At 47.4% G+C, this 15,313-nt stretch overlaps 1 protein-coding gene across 1 annotated transcript in view; it reads left to right on the top strand.

Moving 5' to 3' along the window:
- The window catches only part of RPS6KA4 (ribosomal protein S6 kinase A4), a 170,412-nt gene that overhangs the window by 87,619 nt on the left and 67,480 nt on the right, over positions 1-15,313 (top strand). The window contains exons 4-11 of the mRNA XM_063945014.1: positions 11,385-11,500; positions 11,611-11,718; positions 11,990-12,070; positions 12,188-12,291; positions 12,421-12,565; positions 12,684-12,845; positions 14,245-14,364; positions 14,489-14,622. Of these exons, the coding sequence (XP_063801084.1) occupies positions 11,385-11,500; positions 11,611-11,718; positions 11,990-12,070; positions 12,188-12,291; positions 12,421-12,565; positions 12,684-12,845; positions 14,245-14,364; positions 14,489-14,622 (970 nt within the window). The remainder of the gene's footprint in view (positions 1-11,384; positions 11,501-11,610; positions 11,719-11,989; positions 12,071-12,187; positions 12,292-12,420; positions 12,566-12,683; positions 12,846-14,244; positions 14,365-14,488; positions 14,623-15,313) is intronic.

Raw genomic sequence — 15,313 nt, 5'->3', positions numbered from 1 at the left:
TTGTGGATGGCAACTGACCGTTTTCAGGGAGTGTCTGGAAAAACGCAGGCGGGACCAAGCATTTGAAGGGAGGGTGTCTGACGTCAAATCCGGTCCTGACCAGGCTGATGTGTTCGCAGCGGCTGAGTAAGTCCTGGGCTGCGCAGAGACTGCAGAAAATCAGAGTGTGCAGCTCTACTACACATGCGTTCGCACACCTGCGCGGTGAAAATACACTCCCCCTGTAGGCGGCGACTATGATTGCAGGGCTGCAAAAATCGCTGCCTGAATGACCCCCTCTGTTAGAAGCTGCAGTAGCAGCAAGGGTGCCTGAGCTCACCGCCATGTAACCAGAGAGCAACCTGCATAGGAAAGCGGGGTGCTGTCTTGGTGGCTTTTAAATAGATTTCTAGACAGTAACCTATTCCTTCTTAGTACTTGGAGCCTAGTGATGACATGAGAACAGGCAAAAGTCATAATCATGTTAAAGGAGCAAGTGATAAACCTTTAACTAAAGATTATGAAAGGGATTTATGTGCGGATTGTAATTCTCAGCACAAAGTAACAACAACCCAGTTCCCTAAACAAATTAAATGTTTAATTTATTGTGGGCGAGGGCAGTGCAGGAGTTTGTCACTATGCAGGATTTATATAATATACAGGGTTCATATATGAATGTGTGCACTGGTGATATACAGCCTGATCCCCGGGTTCTCTTATTGAACTTGATTGTCATCTAGCAATGAGTCAGGAGAGGTCGGGGAAGATCCTAGGTAATTTAAGCCTGATGTTGTGAATGTTGTTAGTAAACATATTAGCAAAACCATGGATACCTCAGCCTCTCTCCAAGATTCCCTTTCTGTGGATCATCAAAGATGAGGCAGAATGTTTCTAGTAAACCGGGTTATTCAAGATCTCATTAATAAAGAATGGAAACAGATGGACAGATGCCAGTTTAATCGTAAGAGACTTAACCATGTGTATGACTGCAGGATGAGAGGATTTCAAGTGGTAATCGGTGCCTAAAAGTGATGCAATTTGTCTACAAAATAACTACAGTATACAAGTAGATGTTGGAGGTCCACTGGAGAATCATATGGAGAATCATCCATGGCAGGACTAGCCATCTGGCACTTCTGGCATAGTGCAGATAAGGACAATGGTTATGATTGTCTCGTCCAGCCATCCAGCCATGTGAATTACTGACCGGGCCAGTTGCGTAACTTCATCCCAATTGCCCGGAGGGAAGATCAATCTTGGTGTGTGTCCTGGCACTATGGGACAGGCTAGGCTGCAGGATGGGAAGTTTAGGCTTAGGCACTAGGGGCAGGGTATGGCTGACAGATGGGAGGGGTAGGGTTAGGCAGAAGAGTAGGGTTATGGTTAGACACTAGGGGTAGGGTTTGGCTGCGCTATGGGAGGGTTAGGCACTAGGGGGTTAGGCTGCGGGATGGGAGTTTTAGGGTTAGGCACTAGAGGGAGGGTTAGGCACTAGAGGGAGGGTTAGGCTGTAGGACAGGAGGGTTAGGCACTAGGGGGAGGGTTAGGGTTGGACACTATGGGTAGGGTTATGCTGCTGGATAGGAGGGTTAGGCACTATGGGGGAGGTATGGCTGCCGGATGGGAGGGTTAAGGTTAGGCACTAGGGGGAGGGTTAGGGTTAAACAATATGGCTGGGTATGGGTATGGCTGCTGAATGGGAGGATTAGGGTTAGGCGGTAGGGGGAGGGTTATTGTTGGACACTAGGAGTAAGGTTAGGCTGGGGGATGGGAGGGTTATGCACTAGGGGAGGGTGTGGTTGCTGGATGGAAGGGTTAGGCACTAGGGGGAGGGTATGGCTGTGGGATGGGAGGGTTAGGCACTAAGGGGAGGGTTATTGTTGGACACTGGGGGTAGGCTTAGGCTGCGGGATGGGGAGGTTAGGCACTAGGGGGAGGTTTAGGCTGCTGGCTGGGAGGGTAAGGGTTAGGGCTAGTTTTAGGACTCTATATATTACTATAAGGGCTGGGACTTTTAGCCCTCTATAAATATTGATGGGTTTTATAGATATTTATGTGAGAAGTGGCAAGACTAAACAGACCTGTCCGCAGTCTTCAATTCCAGCTCTGCAGGCTCTAATCCATTTCAGTCACAGCTGGTGGTGGTCTTGCTTCTCCTCCTCTTTCTGACTTCCTTTGATGATGATCTAGCTCCTCACCCCTGCTGGTGCCTCATCAAAGTCTCACTATCAGCAGCTCGTTGCTTTCATTTTCACTGCAGGTAGTGAAAAGCGGTGCCCGGTCCAACACCATCCGGCAGCTCCCTCCCACTCCACTGCGCTCCGTCCACCTCAGGCACCGTCACTTCGCCTTAGACAGCACAGCTCCCTGTTCTCACGCTACCCATCTCACCATCCCATAACGTTCCAGCGCGGAGACAATTCTATTTAACTCTCTTGTCTGCACACCCCCTCTCTACCACCGAGGTCGCCACTCAGAAGCTAGCATGCAGGTGTAAAGGACTAGTGAGCCAGGACAGCTCACCGCTCGCTGGCTCTGTAATACTGCCGCCAATAATACTGCTGCTGAAGTGTCTCCTTCAAACACACAGCACAGGCGTCCGTGTGGGCATTTTACGGTGTGCAATTGCAGGAGTGGTGTGCTGCATGCTCACTGGCTCCTCTATACAGCAGGAACTTAGGGCATGGAATGAGGGACAACGGAGGAAAAGTGCCCCCATCAGGGCTTAGCGCCCGTTGGCAATGGACTCCGTTTCTCCAGTAGTTCCGCCCCTGGACCAGACAGTTCCACCTTTGCTCAGCTGTCATGCTGAGACTGGACATGCTGCAAGGCCACACCCCTGACACTTGTGCCGTGCCTCTTGACCATGTTCCTATGGTATGCGTGTACATGATGTCAGTGCTGAAGGTGATGAATAAAGTGACTGATTTTCTTTATGAAGCTTTGCTGGATACAACAAAGTCAAGAGTACTTTATATCAAAAGTCCCTACTTTCTAGTGATCAAATATATGCCCCTTGGGAAGTTCCTTATTATCTGTATAAGCATAGATTGTAATGCTCTCTTAGCATCGTTCTAATTGTACTGAGGTGGGGGGGGTTGGGCCTAATTCAGACCTGATTGCAAAAGCAAAATATTTAGATTTGGGTGGGTTATTTTGTTTCTGTGCAGAGCAAATACTGGATGCTTTATTTTTACACTGCAACTTAGATTTCAGTTTGAACACACCCCACCCAAATCTAACTCCCTCTCAGGGCCGTTTCTTGGGGCGGGCGCCTGCCGCGGCACTGACTGTGGCTCCCTGCTTCCCCCTCTTCCCGAGTACCCCACTCGGGGGAGGGGCGTAGTTTCGCGGAATGACGCGGTTGCATCGTGACGTCACGATGCAACCGCTTCATTCTGCAAAACTCCGCCCCCTGGTGTGTGTGTCTTTTCCGATGAGGCCACGCCCATTTAAATTAGGCCACGCCTATTCAGATGAGGACACGCCCCTTACCTGTGTTTTTTTCTTTCTCTGGATGGGGGAGGGCGCATTTTATTTTATGTCTTGGGGGGGGGGGGGGGGGGGGCATTTTTAAATCTTGCCAAATCTAGGAGCCAAATTAGCTAGTAGCAGCCCTGTTCTCTCTGCACATTATATCTGCCCCACCTGCACTGCACATGGTTTTGTCCATTAGGAAAAAAGTTTGCTGTTGAGATCAGGTCTGAATTAGGCCCTTTGTTTGTTGAATAGAGTCTATTCTACAAAGAGGAGAAGCTACAGCATCTTGTTGTAAGACTATGGTGTATATTTACTAAGGTGTGAGTTTTTTTAGAAGTGGAGATGTTTCCCATAGCAACCAAATCAGATTCTAGATTTTATGTTCTAGAAGCAGCTATAGATAAATCTTAAGTTGAATCTGATTGGTTGCTATGGGCAACATCTCCACTTCTAAAAACTCATACTTTAGTAAATATACCCCTATGTATATTAATTATGGCAGAGCTGGTCATACACCTAAAAATTTAGTGTCCAATCTGGCTGGTTGGAATGAAAATCTGGTAATGTATGGGAGCAAATTACAACTGTCCATTAGCTCCCAAACACTGGAAAACAGACAAAAATAGTCAGACAGATTGGTTAAATCCATTTGAGTTAACCAGTTTGTCTGAACAATCGTTTTTGTCAGTTTTCCGACGTTTAGGAGCAAATTGTCAACTGTCATTTGCTCCCATACATTACCAGATTTTCATTCCAACCAGCCAGATCGGACAATAAATATTGTGTATGGCCAGCTTAACTGATAGACAGACAGACAGATAGATAAATTAAACATAAAAAAAATTACTTGTAATAAAAAGGTGACATCTCACACAACTGTGAGCAATAAACATAAAAACAAAACATTATTACCTGTATACACACAGCAAAAAGTCTGAAGTGGACAACCTTAGAAGTCCACGGTCAGCCGAATTCAGATATATGTTAAAGGCTATTTGAATAAGTATAATCCAGGGTTCGTATGTTTGATTATGTTGGAAAGCTCACACTTGCTATATATTTCTTCCTTTTGGAAATAACTGATACCGTGTAGTGAAACACCGCATTAGTACGTCCTATTGCCGTTTGTATTTTAAGGAACTAAAAGGATCTAGTATGAGTCAACAAATTATACATTGTTACTCCCACCCATGTTCATCTGTTTAGTACAATTTGGAAAATTCTCAGACATCAAATATAAGGAGGCGTCCAGGATATAAGGATACATTACTCCACCCATCTTCTCCAATAACCAATATTAGTATAGAGTGTGCATATATAGAGAGAAAGAGAGCAACACTCGGACCAAAAATGTCCAAATGCATAGTGCCAATAGGTGTACGCTATGCCGATGTTTTTGCAACTGAGCGTGTTTATTCTGCACATACAGTGCTTAAAGTGGACCTGGAGAGGTGGTGGAACTCACCCCCTCGCCCTATCCCTAAAGGGATTGTGGGATGGAGCTTGTATTAAATAGAATTTTATATCCATAGAAACAATCTTTACATGTAATGAAAGCTGCATAGTTTAAGTTGAGGCACAATTATCGTGATCGGTCCTTTTTTAATATTTTTTAAATATATTTTTTGCAGTAACAGTCACAACATCGGGTTGGTATCGTGTGACCGGTGGTTGAGAGACTGCTGGTCACCATACCGACGCCAGGATCCCAGCGTGTAGATGCCCGGTGGGGGAAAAGGTGAGCGCAGCAAGGCCCCTTGCGGGTTTGCTGCGCTCGCCACGCTGCAGGCTCATGGCATGCTGCGCTCGCCACAGGTTCTGTTCCCATTCTATGGGTGTCGTGGACACCCACGAGTGGGAATAGTCCCTGTTAGTCGGCATGCCAACTGTCTGGATTGTGAGGGGTGGGATGTACAGATGGAGCCACGCTCATCTAGGCTTCTCTGCTGTGCCTAGGTGCACCAAGGTTTATTAGCATAAGCCTTTCATCTATAGTTCTCAGCTGCAATACAATACAGAGAGAACAATACAGCAGGGATTTAGGGGCAGATGTACTAAGCAGAGAAAAGAGTGGAGAAGTGAGCCAGTGGAGAAGTTGCCAATGGCAGCCAATCAGCATTGAAGTAACATTTATAATTTGCATACTATAAAATTATACAGAGCAGCTGATTGGTTGCCATGGGCAACTTCTCCACAGGCTCACTTCTCCACTTTTTTCACTGCTTAGTAAATCTCCCCCTAAGTCATTACAGCAGGGGATTAAGTTCGACTGCCCTCGCTCAATTAATCCTATTAAAGGCAAAGATGAGGAGGGCTCCATCTGTAGGCATCGGTATTGTAACCATACCTACATCCCACAACATCTACGGACTTTATGGCATAAGAGCAATATATATTTCTCTGACGTCCTAGTGGATGCTGGGTACTCCGTAAGGACCATGGGGTATAGACGGGCTCCGCAGGAGACTGGGCACTCTTAAAAGAAAGATTAGGTACTATATCTGGTGTGCACTGGCTCCTCCCTCTATGCCCCTCCTCCAGACCTCAGTTAGTATCTGTGCCCGGCCAGAGCTGGATGCACCCTAGGGGCTCTCCTGAGCTTCCTAGAAATTAAAGTATTTGTTAGGTTTTTTATTTTCAGTGAGATCTGCTGGCAACAGGCTCACTGCTACGTGGGACTGAGGGGAGAGAAGCGAACCTACCTGCTTGCAGCTAGCTTGGGCTTCTAAGGCTACTGGACACCATTAGCTCCAGAGGGATCGAACACAGGCCCTGTCCTCGGTCGTCCGGTCCCGGAGCCGCGCCGCCGTCCCCCTTGCAGAGCCAGAAGAACGAAGAGAAGTTGAAAATCGGCGGCTGAAGACTCCGGTCTTCATTAAGGTAGCGCACAGCACTGCAGCTGTGCGCCATTGCTCCCACTGCACACCACACACTCCGGTCACTGATGGGTGCAGGGCGCTGGGGGGGGGGGGGCGCCCTGGGCAGCAATTAGATTACCTTACTTGGCGAAAAGCACATAATACAGTCTGATAAACTGTATATGTGCATTAACCCCCGCCATTAAAGTACATAAAAGGACAGAAGCCCGCCGCTGAGGGGGCCGGGCCTTCTTCCTCAGCACACCGGCGCCATTTTCTCTTCACAGCTCAGCTGGAAGGAAGCTCCCCAGGCTCTCCCCTGCAGTATCCTGGTACAAAGGGTAAAAAAGAGAGGGGGGGGGGGCACATAAATTTAGGTGAAAAACTGTGTATATAAGCTGCTATAGGGGAAAAATCACTCAGTATAGTGTACATCCCTGTATTATATAGCGCTGTGGTGTGTGCTGGCATACTCTCTCTCTGTCTCTCCAAAGGGCCTGGTGGGGGAACTGTCTTCAAATAGAGCATCCCCTGTGTGTGTGGTGTGTCGGTACGCGTGTGTCGACATGTCTGAGGTAAAAGGCAAAAGGCTCCTCTAAGGAGGTGATAGAGCGGATAAGTGTGTGGGAGGGTGTCTCCGTCAACAACGCCGACACCTGTTTGGATATGTGTAAGTGCTGAGGTAAAATTATTGCACAAAAGTTTAGGGAACAGAAAGGAAATCTACCCTGGTCTGTCCCTATGTCACAGAGTCCTTCAGAGTCTCTCTATGCTCACTATCCAAAATAACAAAGTATCGACACAGAGTTTAACTCCACTGTCGACTACGATAATGCAAAGTTACAGCCAAGAGGGCTAAAAGATATTCAATATATGATTATTGGAATAAAAGATGATTTGCATATCACTGATGACTCATCTGTCACTGACACGAGAGTACACATGTTAAGGGGAAGAATGCTGAGGTAAATTTCCCTCCTCTCATGAGGAAAAAGAGCGGGAATCTCCAGACAAGAGACGGCAGCTTCCCACAAGAGAATTCTCAGGCTGTATCCTTTCCCCACTAGGGCCAGGATGTGTTGAGAATCTTCCCTTGGGTGTCCTGTTTGCACTAGCTATTCTCAGGGATCCTGCAGATAGTGTGCACATTCTAGTATACTACCCAGACCGACGATTGTGTCGGCATGGGTTTATAGCGCTGTGGCAGCGTGGACAGGTACCTTATCAGCAGAGATTGAGACCCTAGTATGCATATAAATATTTTAAGATGCTGTCTTAAGTGATAGATATATAATTATAAAGCATGCCCAAAGGGACATGAGTATACTGGGTCCTAGAGACAAAAGCTATGTCGATTTCTGCTTGACGTGTCCTGTAGAATATACATTGGACAGATGATGCCGACTTAAGAGGCATATGGAAGGCTGAGGATTGTGTGGAGAAAGGTTCTCGGGCCTGGTCTCCACAGCTATAGCTGGTAATTCTGATATTTTGCCTTATATTCCTGCACAGCCTAGGAAAGCACGACATTATTAAATGCAGCTTTTCGAATAAAGAAACAAGAAAGTCTGAGGTGCGTCCTTTCTTGTCAGAGCCGGGGGCAGAGGAAAGAAGCTGTACAACACAGCTAGTCCCCAGGAACAGAAGTCCTCCCCGGCCTCTACAAAAATCCACCGCATGTCGCTGGGGCTCCACAGGCGGAGCTAGGCCCGGTGGGGACACGCCTTCGTAAGTTCAGCCACAAGTGGGTTCACTCCCTGTTAGATCCCTGGGCAATAGAAATTGTATCGCAGGGATACATGCTGGACTGTGAGAAGATGCCCCGGCGGGCTTCCCCCCAAGAGAGGGAGCCAGTGTTAACTGCAATTCGTAAATTGTATCTTCAACAGGTGGTGGTCAAGGGTCCCCTCCTTCAACAAGAGGGTGTTATTATTCGACCATGTTATAATCCCGAAACCAGACGGTTCGGTTAGACCCATATTGAATTAAAATCCCTGAACATATACCTGAAAAGGTTCAGGTTCAAGATGGAATCGCTAAGAGCGGTCATTGCAAGCCTGAAATGAATCGGGGCATAAGGGATGCATACCTTCGTGTCCCCATTTATCCACCTCATCAGGCGTACCTCAGAATTGCGGTACGGGATTGTCATTACCAATTTCACCAAGGTAATGGCGGATATGATGGTGCTCCTGCGGAAGCAAGGTGTCACTATTATCACATACTTGGATGATCTCCTCATAAAAGCAAGATCAAGAGAGCAGTTGCTGGACAGCGTATCACCTTCTCTGGAAGTGAAACTGCAACACGACTGGATTCTATATATTCCGAAGTCGCAGTTGGTTCCTACAGCTCATCTGCCTCACCTAGGCATGATCCTAGACACAGACCAGAAGAGGGTTTATCTCCCGATAGAGAGAGCTCAGGAGCTCATGACACTGGTCAGGAATCTATTGAAAACCAAAACAGGTGTCAGTGCATCACTGCACTCGAGTCCTGGGAAGGATGATGGCATCATACGAGGCCATCCCCTTCGGCTGGTTCCATGCAAGGACAATGGAACTTACTGGACAAGTGGTCCGGATCACATCTTCAGATGCATCGGTTAATCACCCTATCCCCCAGGGCCAGGGTGTCTCTCCTGTGGTGGCTGCGGAGTGCTCACCTTCTCGAGGGCCGCAGATTCGGCATTCAGGACTGGGTCCTGGTGACCACGGATGCAAGCCTCCGAGGGTGGGGGGCAGTTACACAGGGAAGAAAATTCCAAGGTTTGTGGTCAAGCCAACAGACTCGCCTTCACATCAATATCCTGGAACTAAGGGCCATTTACAACGCCCTAAGTCGAGCGGAGTTCCTGCTTCGCGACCAACCGGTTCTGATCCAGTCAGACCGCAGGGGCTCATGTAAACCGCCAGGGCGGCACAAGGAGCAGGGTGGCGAGGGTAGAAGCCACCAGAGTTCTTCGCTGGGCGGAGAATCAAGTAAGCGCACTGTCAGCAGTGTTCATTCCGGGAGTGGACACGACCTCCATCCGGGAAAGTGGTGACTTCATCAGGAAGTCTTCACGCAGTTTTGCAGCTTGATGGAAACTGCCTCAGGTGGACTACATGGCGTCCCACCTCAATAAAAAGATAAAAAAGGTTTTACGCTGGGTCAAGGGACTCTCAGGCGATAACTGTGGTCGCACTAGTAACACCGTGGGTGTTCCAGTCGGTCTATATATTCCCTCCTCTTCCTCTCAGACCCAAGGGCTGAGAATTGTAATAAACGGAGGAGTGTGAACAATATTCTTTGCTCCGGATTGGCCAAGAAGGACTCGGTACCCGGAACTGCAAGAAATGCTCTCAGAGGACCCATGGCCTCTGCCTCTCAGTCAGGACATGTTGCAACAGGGACCCTGTCTGATCCAAGACTTATCGCGGCTGCGTTGGACGGCATGGCGGTTGAACGCCGGATCCTAGCGGAAAAGGGCATTCCGGATGCAGTTATTCCTACGCTGATAAAGGCTAGGAAAGACGTGACAGCAAGACTTTTTCACTGTATATGGCGAAAATAGGTTGCTTGGTGTGTGGCCGGGAAGGCCCTACAGAGGAATTGCAGGGGGGTCGATTCCTGCACTTCCTACAGTCAGGAGTGACTATGGGCCTAAAATTAGGATCCATAAAGGCCAAGATTTCGGCCCTATCCCTTTCTCTCTCAAAAAGAACTGGCTTCACTGCCTGAAGTTCGGACGTTGTTACAGGGGTGCTGCATATTCAGCCCCTTTTGTGCCTCCAGTGGCACCTTGGGATCTTAACGTGTGTTGGATTCCTAAAATCCCATTGGTTTGAGCCACTTAAGACCGTGGAGCTAAAATATCTCACGTGGAAAGTGGTCATGCTTTTGGCCTTAGCTTGGACTAGGCGTGTGTCAGAATTGGCGGCTTTGTCATGTAAAAGCCCATATCTGATCTTCCATATGGAAAGGGCAGAATGGAGGACTCGTCCCCAATTTCTCCCTAAGGTGGTATCATCGTTTCATTTGAACCAACCTATTGTGGTGCCTGCGGCTACTAGGGACTTGGAGGATTCCAAGTTGCTGGACGTAGTCCGGGCCCTGAAACTTTATGTTTCCAGGACGGCTAGAGTCAGAAAAACTGACTCGCTATTTATCCTGCATGCACCCAACAAGCTGGGTGCTCCTGCTTAAAAGCAGACTATTGCTCGCTGGATCTGTAGCACGATTCAGCTTGCACATTCTGCGGCTGGACTGCCGCATCCTAAATCAGTAAAAGCCCATTCCACGAGGAAGGTGGGCTCTTCATGGGCGGCTGCCCGAGGGGTCTAGGCTTTACAACTTTGCCGAGCTGCTACTTGGTCGGGTTCAAACACTTTTGCAAAATTCTACAAGTTTGATACCTTGGCTGAGGAGGACCTTGAGTTTGCTCATTCGATGCTGCAGAGTCATCCGCACTCTCCCGCCCGTTTGGGAGCTTTGGTATAATCCCCATGGTCCTTACGGAGTACCCAGCATCCACTAGGACGTCAGAGAAAATAAGAATTTACTCACCGGTAATTCTATTTCTCGTAGTCCGTAGTGGATGCTGGGAGCCCGTCCCAAGTGCGGACTCTCTGCAATACATGTATATAGTTATTGCTTAACTAAAGGGTTATTGTATGAGCCATCTGTTGAGAGAGGCTCAGTTATTGTTCATACTGTTAACTGGGTAAAGTTATCACGAGTCGTACGGTGTGGCTGGTATGAGTCTTACCCTGGATTCCAAATCCTTTCCTAGTAATGTCAGCTCTTCCGGGCACAGTTTCCCTAACTGAGGTCTGGAGGAGGGGCATAGAGGGAGGAGCCAGTGCACACCAGATATAGTACCTAATCTTTCTTTTAAGAGTGCCCAGTCTCCTGCGGAGCCCGTCTATACCCCATGGTCCTTACGGAGTACCCAGCATCCACTACGGACTACGAGAAATAGAATTACCGGTGAGTAAATTCTTATTTTATATATATATATATATATATATATATATATATATAATCATTCTTACTTTATCTTCTTTCCTACTTGTATCCTACTAGACTATGTTAGTGGCGGAGAGCTTTTTACTCACCTCTATCAGCGGGATAACTTTTCGGAAGACGCTGTACGGTTTTATTCTGGAGAGGTTATTCTGGCTCTGGAACACCTGCACAAGGTAAGACCGGGCCACCTTGCTTTATGCAGGGATCCTCATTCACTGTCCATGTGAATATTTCCTTATGTATTATACTGTACTCAGTGACTGCTCACACCTATCTTCTTCAGTTGGGCATTGTGTACCGTGACATTAAGCTTGAGAATATCTTATTGGACAGTGATGGTCATGTGGTGCTGACAGACTTCGGCCTGAGCAAGGAGTTTATGTCTGAAGAGGTAAGATGTACACACTTGAGAAGAAGCTATAGTGATTTTTATGGTTTTATAGTAATTAGTGTAAAATTACATAGATTTTGTATACACAAAAATGTTTCCACAGTACATAAAGACACAATTGTATAAAAAGAGAGCTCATTATATAAAGTAACTAGTATTTTAGTACCTCCTTTATTGAAAGTACAAAGTTTATTTTATTTTAATATGGCTTTTAGATATTTGTTGTGTTTGTATTACATTTATTGATTGTCCAAATGTCTATGTTATGCAGTGTGAGCGCACATATTCCTTCTGTGGCACAACTGAGTATATGGCACCAGAGATAATACGAGGGCAGGGAGGTCATGGCAAAGTGAGTGAGTTGTCATGTGCATTCTTGCCTTGTAAAAGAAACCATTTTACTTAGATTTTCTATATTTAAGAGGTGTGTGTGAGGTAAGATTTATGGAGGGTTTGTCTTTTAATGCAGTCTGTAGATTGGTGGAGTTTGGGGATCCTCATTTATGAACTACTGACAGGAGCGTCCCCGTTCACGCTGGAGGGAGAGAAGAACACGCAAAGTGAGGTTTCCAGGTGAGGGGATATAAAATAAATAAAATCAATTATAGAAAAATGTCGTCTAGACGTCTGTAGATTAGTGATGGTGGAGGAGGGAAGGAAGCGTAAGAGTGCTGAGTAACATTGACAGACATTTTGCTACAGGCGGATCTTGAAGATGGAGCCCTCATATTCCTCATCTTTAAGTTTGGAGGCTCGAGACCTGCTTCAAAAGCTACTGCGTAAGGATCCAAAAAAACGACTTGGAGCCGAAGGTGCTTCCCAAATAAAAGAACATCCTTTCTATAAGGTAAAGCACTCACAGGGTCTAGATTACAGTGATCACTCTGAAAGCAGTTTCCGTCCTGCTTTCTGCTGCCCGATGTGGATGGCTAGTTACCCCACTTTTATATTTGTCTCTGATGCAGGGCCTAGACTGGGAATCGATGGCTCTCCGAAAAGTCACTCCTCCATTCCGCCCCTCTATCCGCAGTGAGACAGATGTCAGTAACTTCTCAGATGAATTCACCAGTCTTGATCCTGTGTACTCGCCAGCTGCAACCCCGCCTTCTGGAGCACGTATATTCCAGGTCTTGCCCCACTCTTATTCCAAGTGCTTTATCCCTGTGAAATGTGTGTCATAATGCTCTGTTTCTTCGCACATGTAGTCTTCTCCACCAGTAAGCCTGTTTTGTTTACATTGTGCTCATCATGTAAGTGTAACAGGATATAGGCCCTCATTCAGACCTGGACGCAGCCACGCGGTTGCTTGCAGCGGCTGCATCCAGATGGTATGTGCACGTGCACTGGCCGTTGTGCATGTGCGCAACCTTACACATTGCGGCTGCATCCAGGAAGGATGCGGCCACAGTGTGATTGACAGCAGCAGCCGTCGGGGGGCGGGGCATACCGAACGGGGATGTGTCGGGAGCGTTTTTGGGGAGGCTGCGTGACGTCACACGCAGTTGCTCCGAAAAAAAAATGGCTGCTGACAGCCTCGGAACCTTAGTTCCGAGGCGTCTGCAATCTAATTGCGGACACATCGGGAAGCGGCCACACACATGCTGGGCAGCCTTGTCCTGTGCTGGGCCGCCCCCAGCATATGCAGAGATGAATGTAGATCTGGCTGCGTATATCTCTGAATAACCCCCATAAAGCAGTCAATTCACTGGAGCTCATGCTGGGCATACACTATACAAATATCCGGCATATTATCTGCCAGATCTGGCTGCTTGGAATGAAAACCTGGTACTGTATGAGAACAAATGGCAATTGATCATTTGCTCCCAAACATTGGAAAATGGCCAAAAACTGTAATTCAGAGAAATTGGTCAAATCCCTGTAGGCAAGGGCGTATCTATAATGGGTGTGCATAGTGTGCGGACCACACTGCACACCCTGCATCCATCCATCAATGATAGTTACCACTCAGTTGGCACCACAGATATCATCGGGAACATGATGCAGGCATCTTGCATGTTGTCACACTGCACATGCTCTGGTGCCAAGTGTTAGCAAGTATGTAGAATCCTGCGCAACTCAGCGGCATCTCCACCCGCGTCTGGAGGCATGTTACTATATGGTATAGGGGCATTCTTATGTAGAATTGCAGTCAGCGTGTACATTTAATAATCCTTTTTTTCTGAAGGCACCAGAGAGAGAGCTGGTGGAAGTGCGGACTGGCATTCATGATGATGATCATGACAGCTATGAAATCTAGTATACGGATAGGGATGGTTCGGCAGCATATATATGTTATGGGCACTTAGTTCCCTGAACGCAATGCAGGAGCGTTTACACCGACTTGTGTTCAGTTACACCGTGCCTATAAATGTTGCTATGTGTATTACATCAGAGGATGCCCCTTTATTGATCATATAACAGGCTTCCTGCATATATTAGGAGTGATATAATGCAATGATATAATGCTGTAGTTCCTGTTTCCTGACTTGCATTTTGTATATTTGTTTACCCTCTCTCGTGACTCAGGGTTACTCCTTTGTGGCTCCCTCTGTACTATTTGGTGTGAATGCTGTAATGACAGATATGGGTGCTCCATCTGCTGACAAACCTGCAAGCCCCACATTGGCTCTAAGCGCTGCTATGAAGGTAGAGTAATGAAGCCAACCATTTGTTGGCCACGTGACCCAGCTGTGTATGATCTGTATGTCACGTCTCACAGAATTCCTATGGCTTCTTTGTCTATATATCAGTCTGTTGGTGTCACCCTTAGGACTCGCCATTCTTCCAGCAGTATGAGATGGATCTGCAGGAGCCAGCTTTGGGGTCTGGGAGTTTCTCTGTGTGTAGGAAATGCCGGCATCGGCAAACCAAGAAAGAATACTCTGTGAAGATACTGAGTAAGCGGTAAGCTAAGCCTCTATCAACATTTGTGTACAGGCTGCACAATAGACTACATATTGGGCCTAATTCAGACCTGATCGCTAGGCTGCGTTTCGTACAGCCTGCGATCAGGTCTCAACTGCGCATGAATATGCACCACAATGCACAGGCGCGACGGACTGCAGCAACGGGGATCGTCGGCAGCGACGGATGGTGCGAGAAAAGCGATCGCACGGGCAACTGACAGGAAGAGGCCGTTTGTGGGTGGCAACTGAGCGTTTTTAAGGCGTGTCCGGAGAAACGCAGGAGGGACCAGGCATTTGAAGGGAGGGAGGGTTTCTGACGTCAGCTCCGGCCCCGATCATCGCACTGGAAGAGTAAGTCCTGGGCTGTGCAGAGACTGTACAAACTTCTGTTTGTGCAGCTCTCCTGCACATGCCATCGCACCCCTGCACAGCGATTTCCCCCTCCCCCTGTAGGTGGCGACTACCTGATAGCAGGAATGCAAAATACACACCCTAGCGACCAGGTCTGAATTAGGCCCATAATCCGTTATACATCCACACATGGCAAAGCACCGACTGGGAAAATGCAATACAAGTAGCTTGGGTACTGAGAAATGACTTCTTCTCTGTGCAGTAATAATGAACAAGAAAGAAAGGATCATAGTGGTGCTGATCTGGTGAAAAGACTTTGAGCATAATAGTGGGTCGCG

This window comes from Pseudophryne corroboree, chromosome 11, assembly GCF_028390025.1.
Source record: "Pseudophryne corroboree isolate aPseCor3 chromosome 11, aPseCor3.hap2, whole genome shotgun sequence".
Taxonomy (NCBI): Eukaryota; Metazoa; Chordata; class Amphibia; order Anura; family Myobatrachidae; genus Pseudophryne; species Pseudophryne corroboree.
This window is presented reverse-complemented; position numbering and strand designations above follow the sequence as displayed.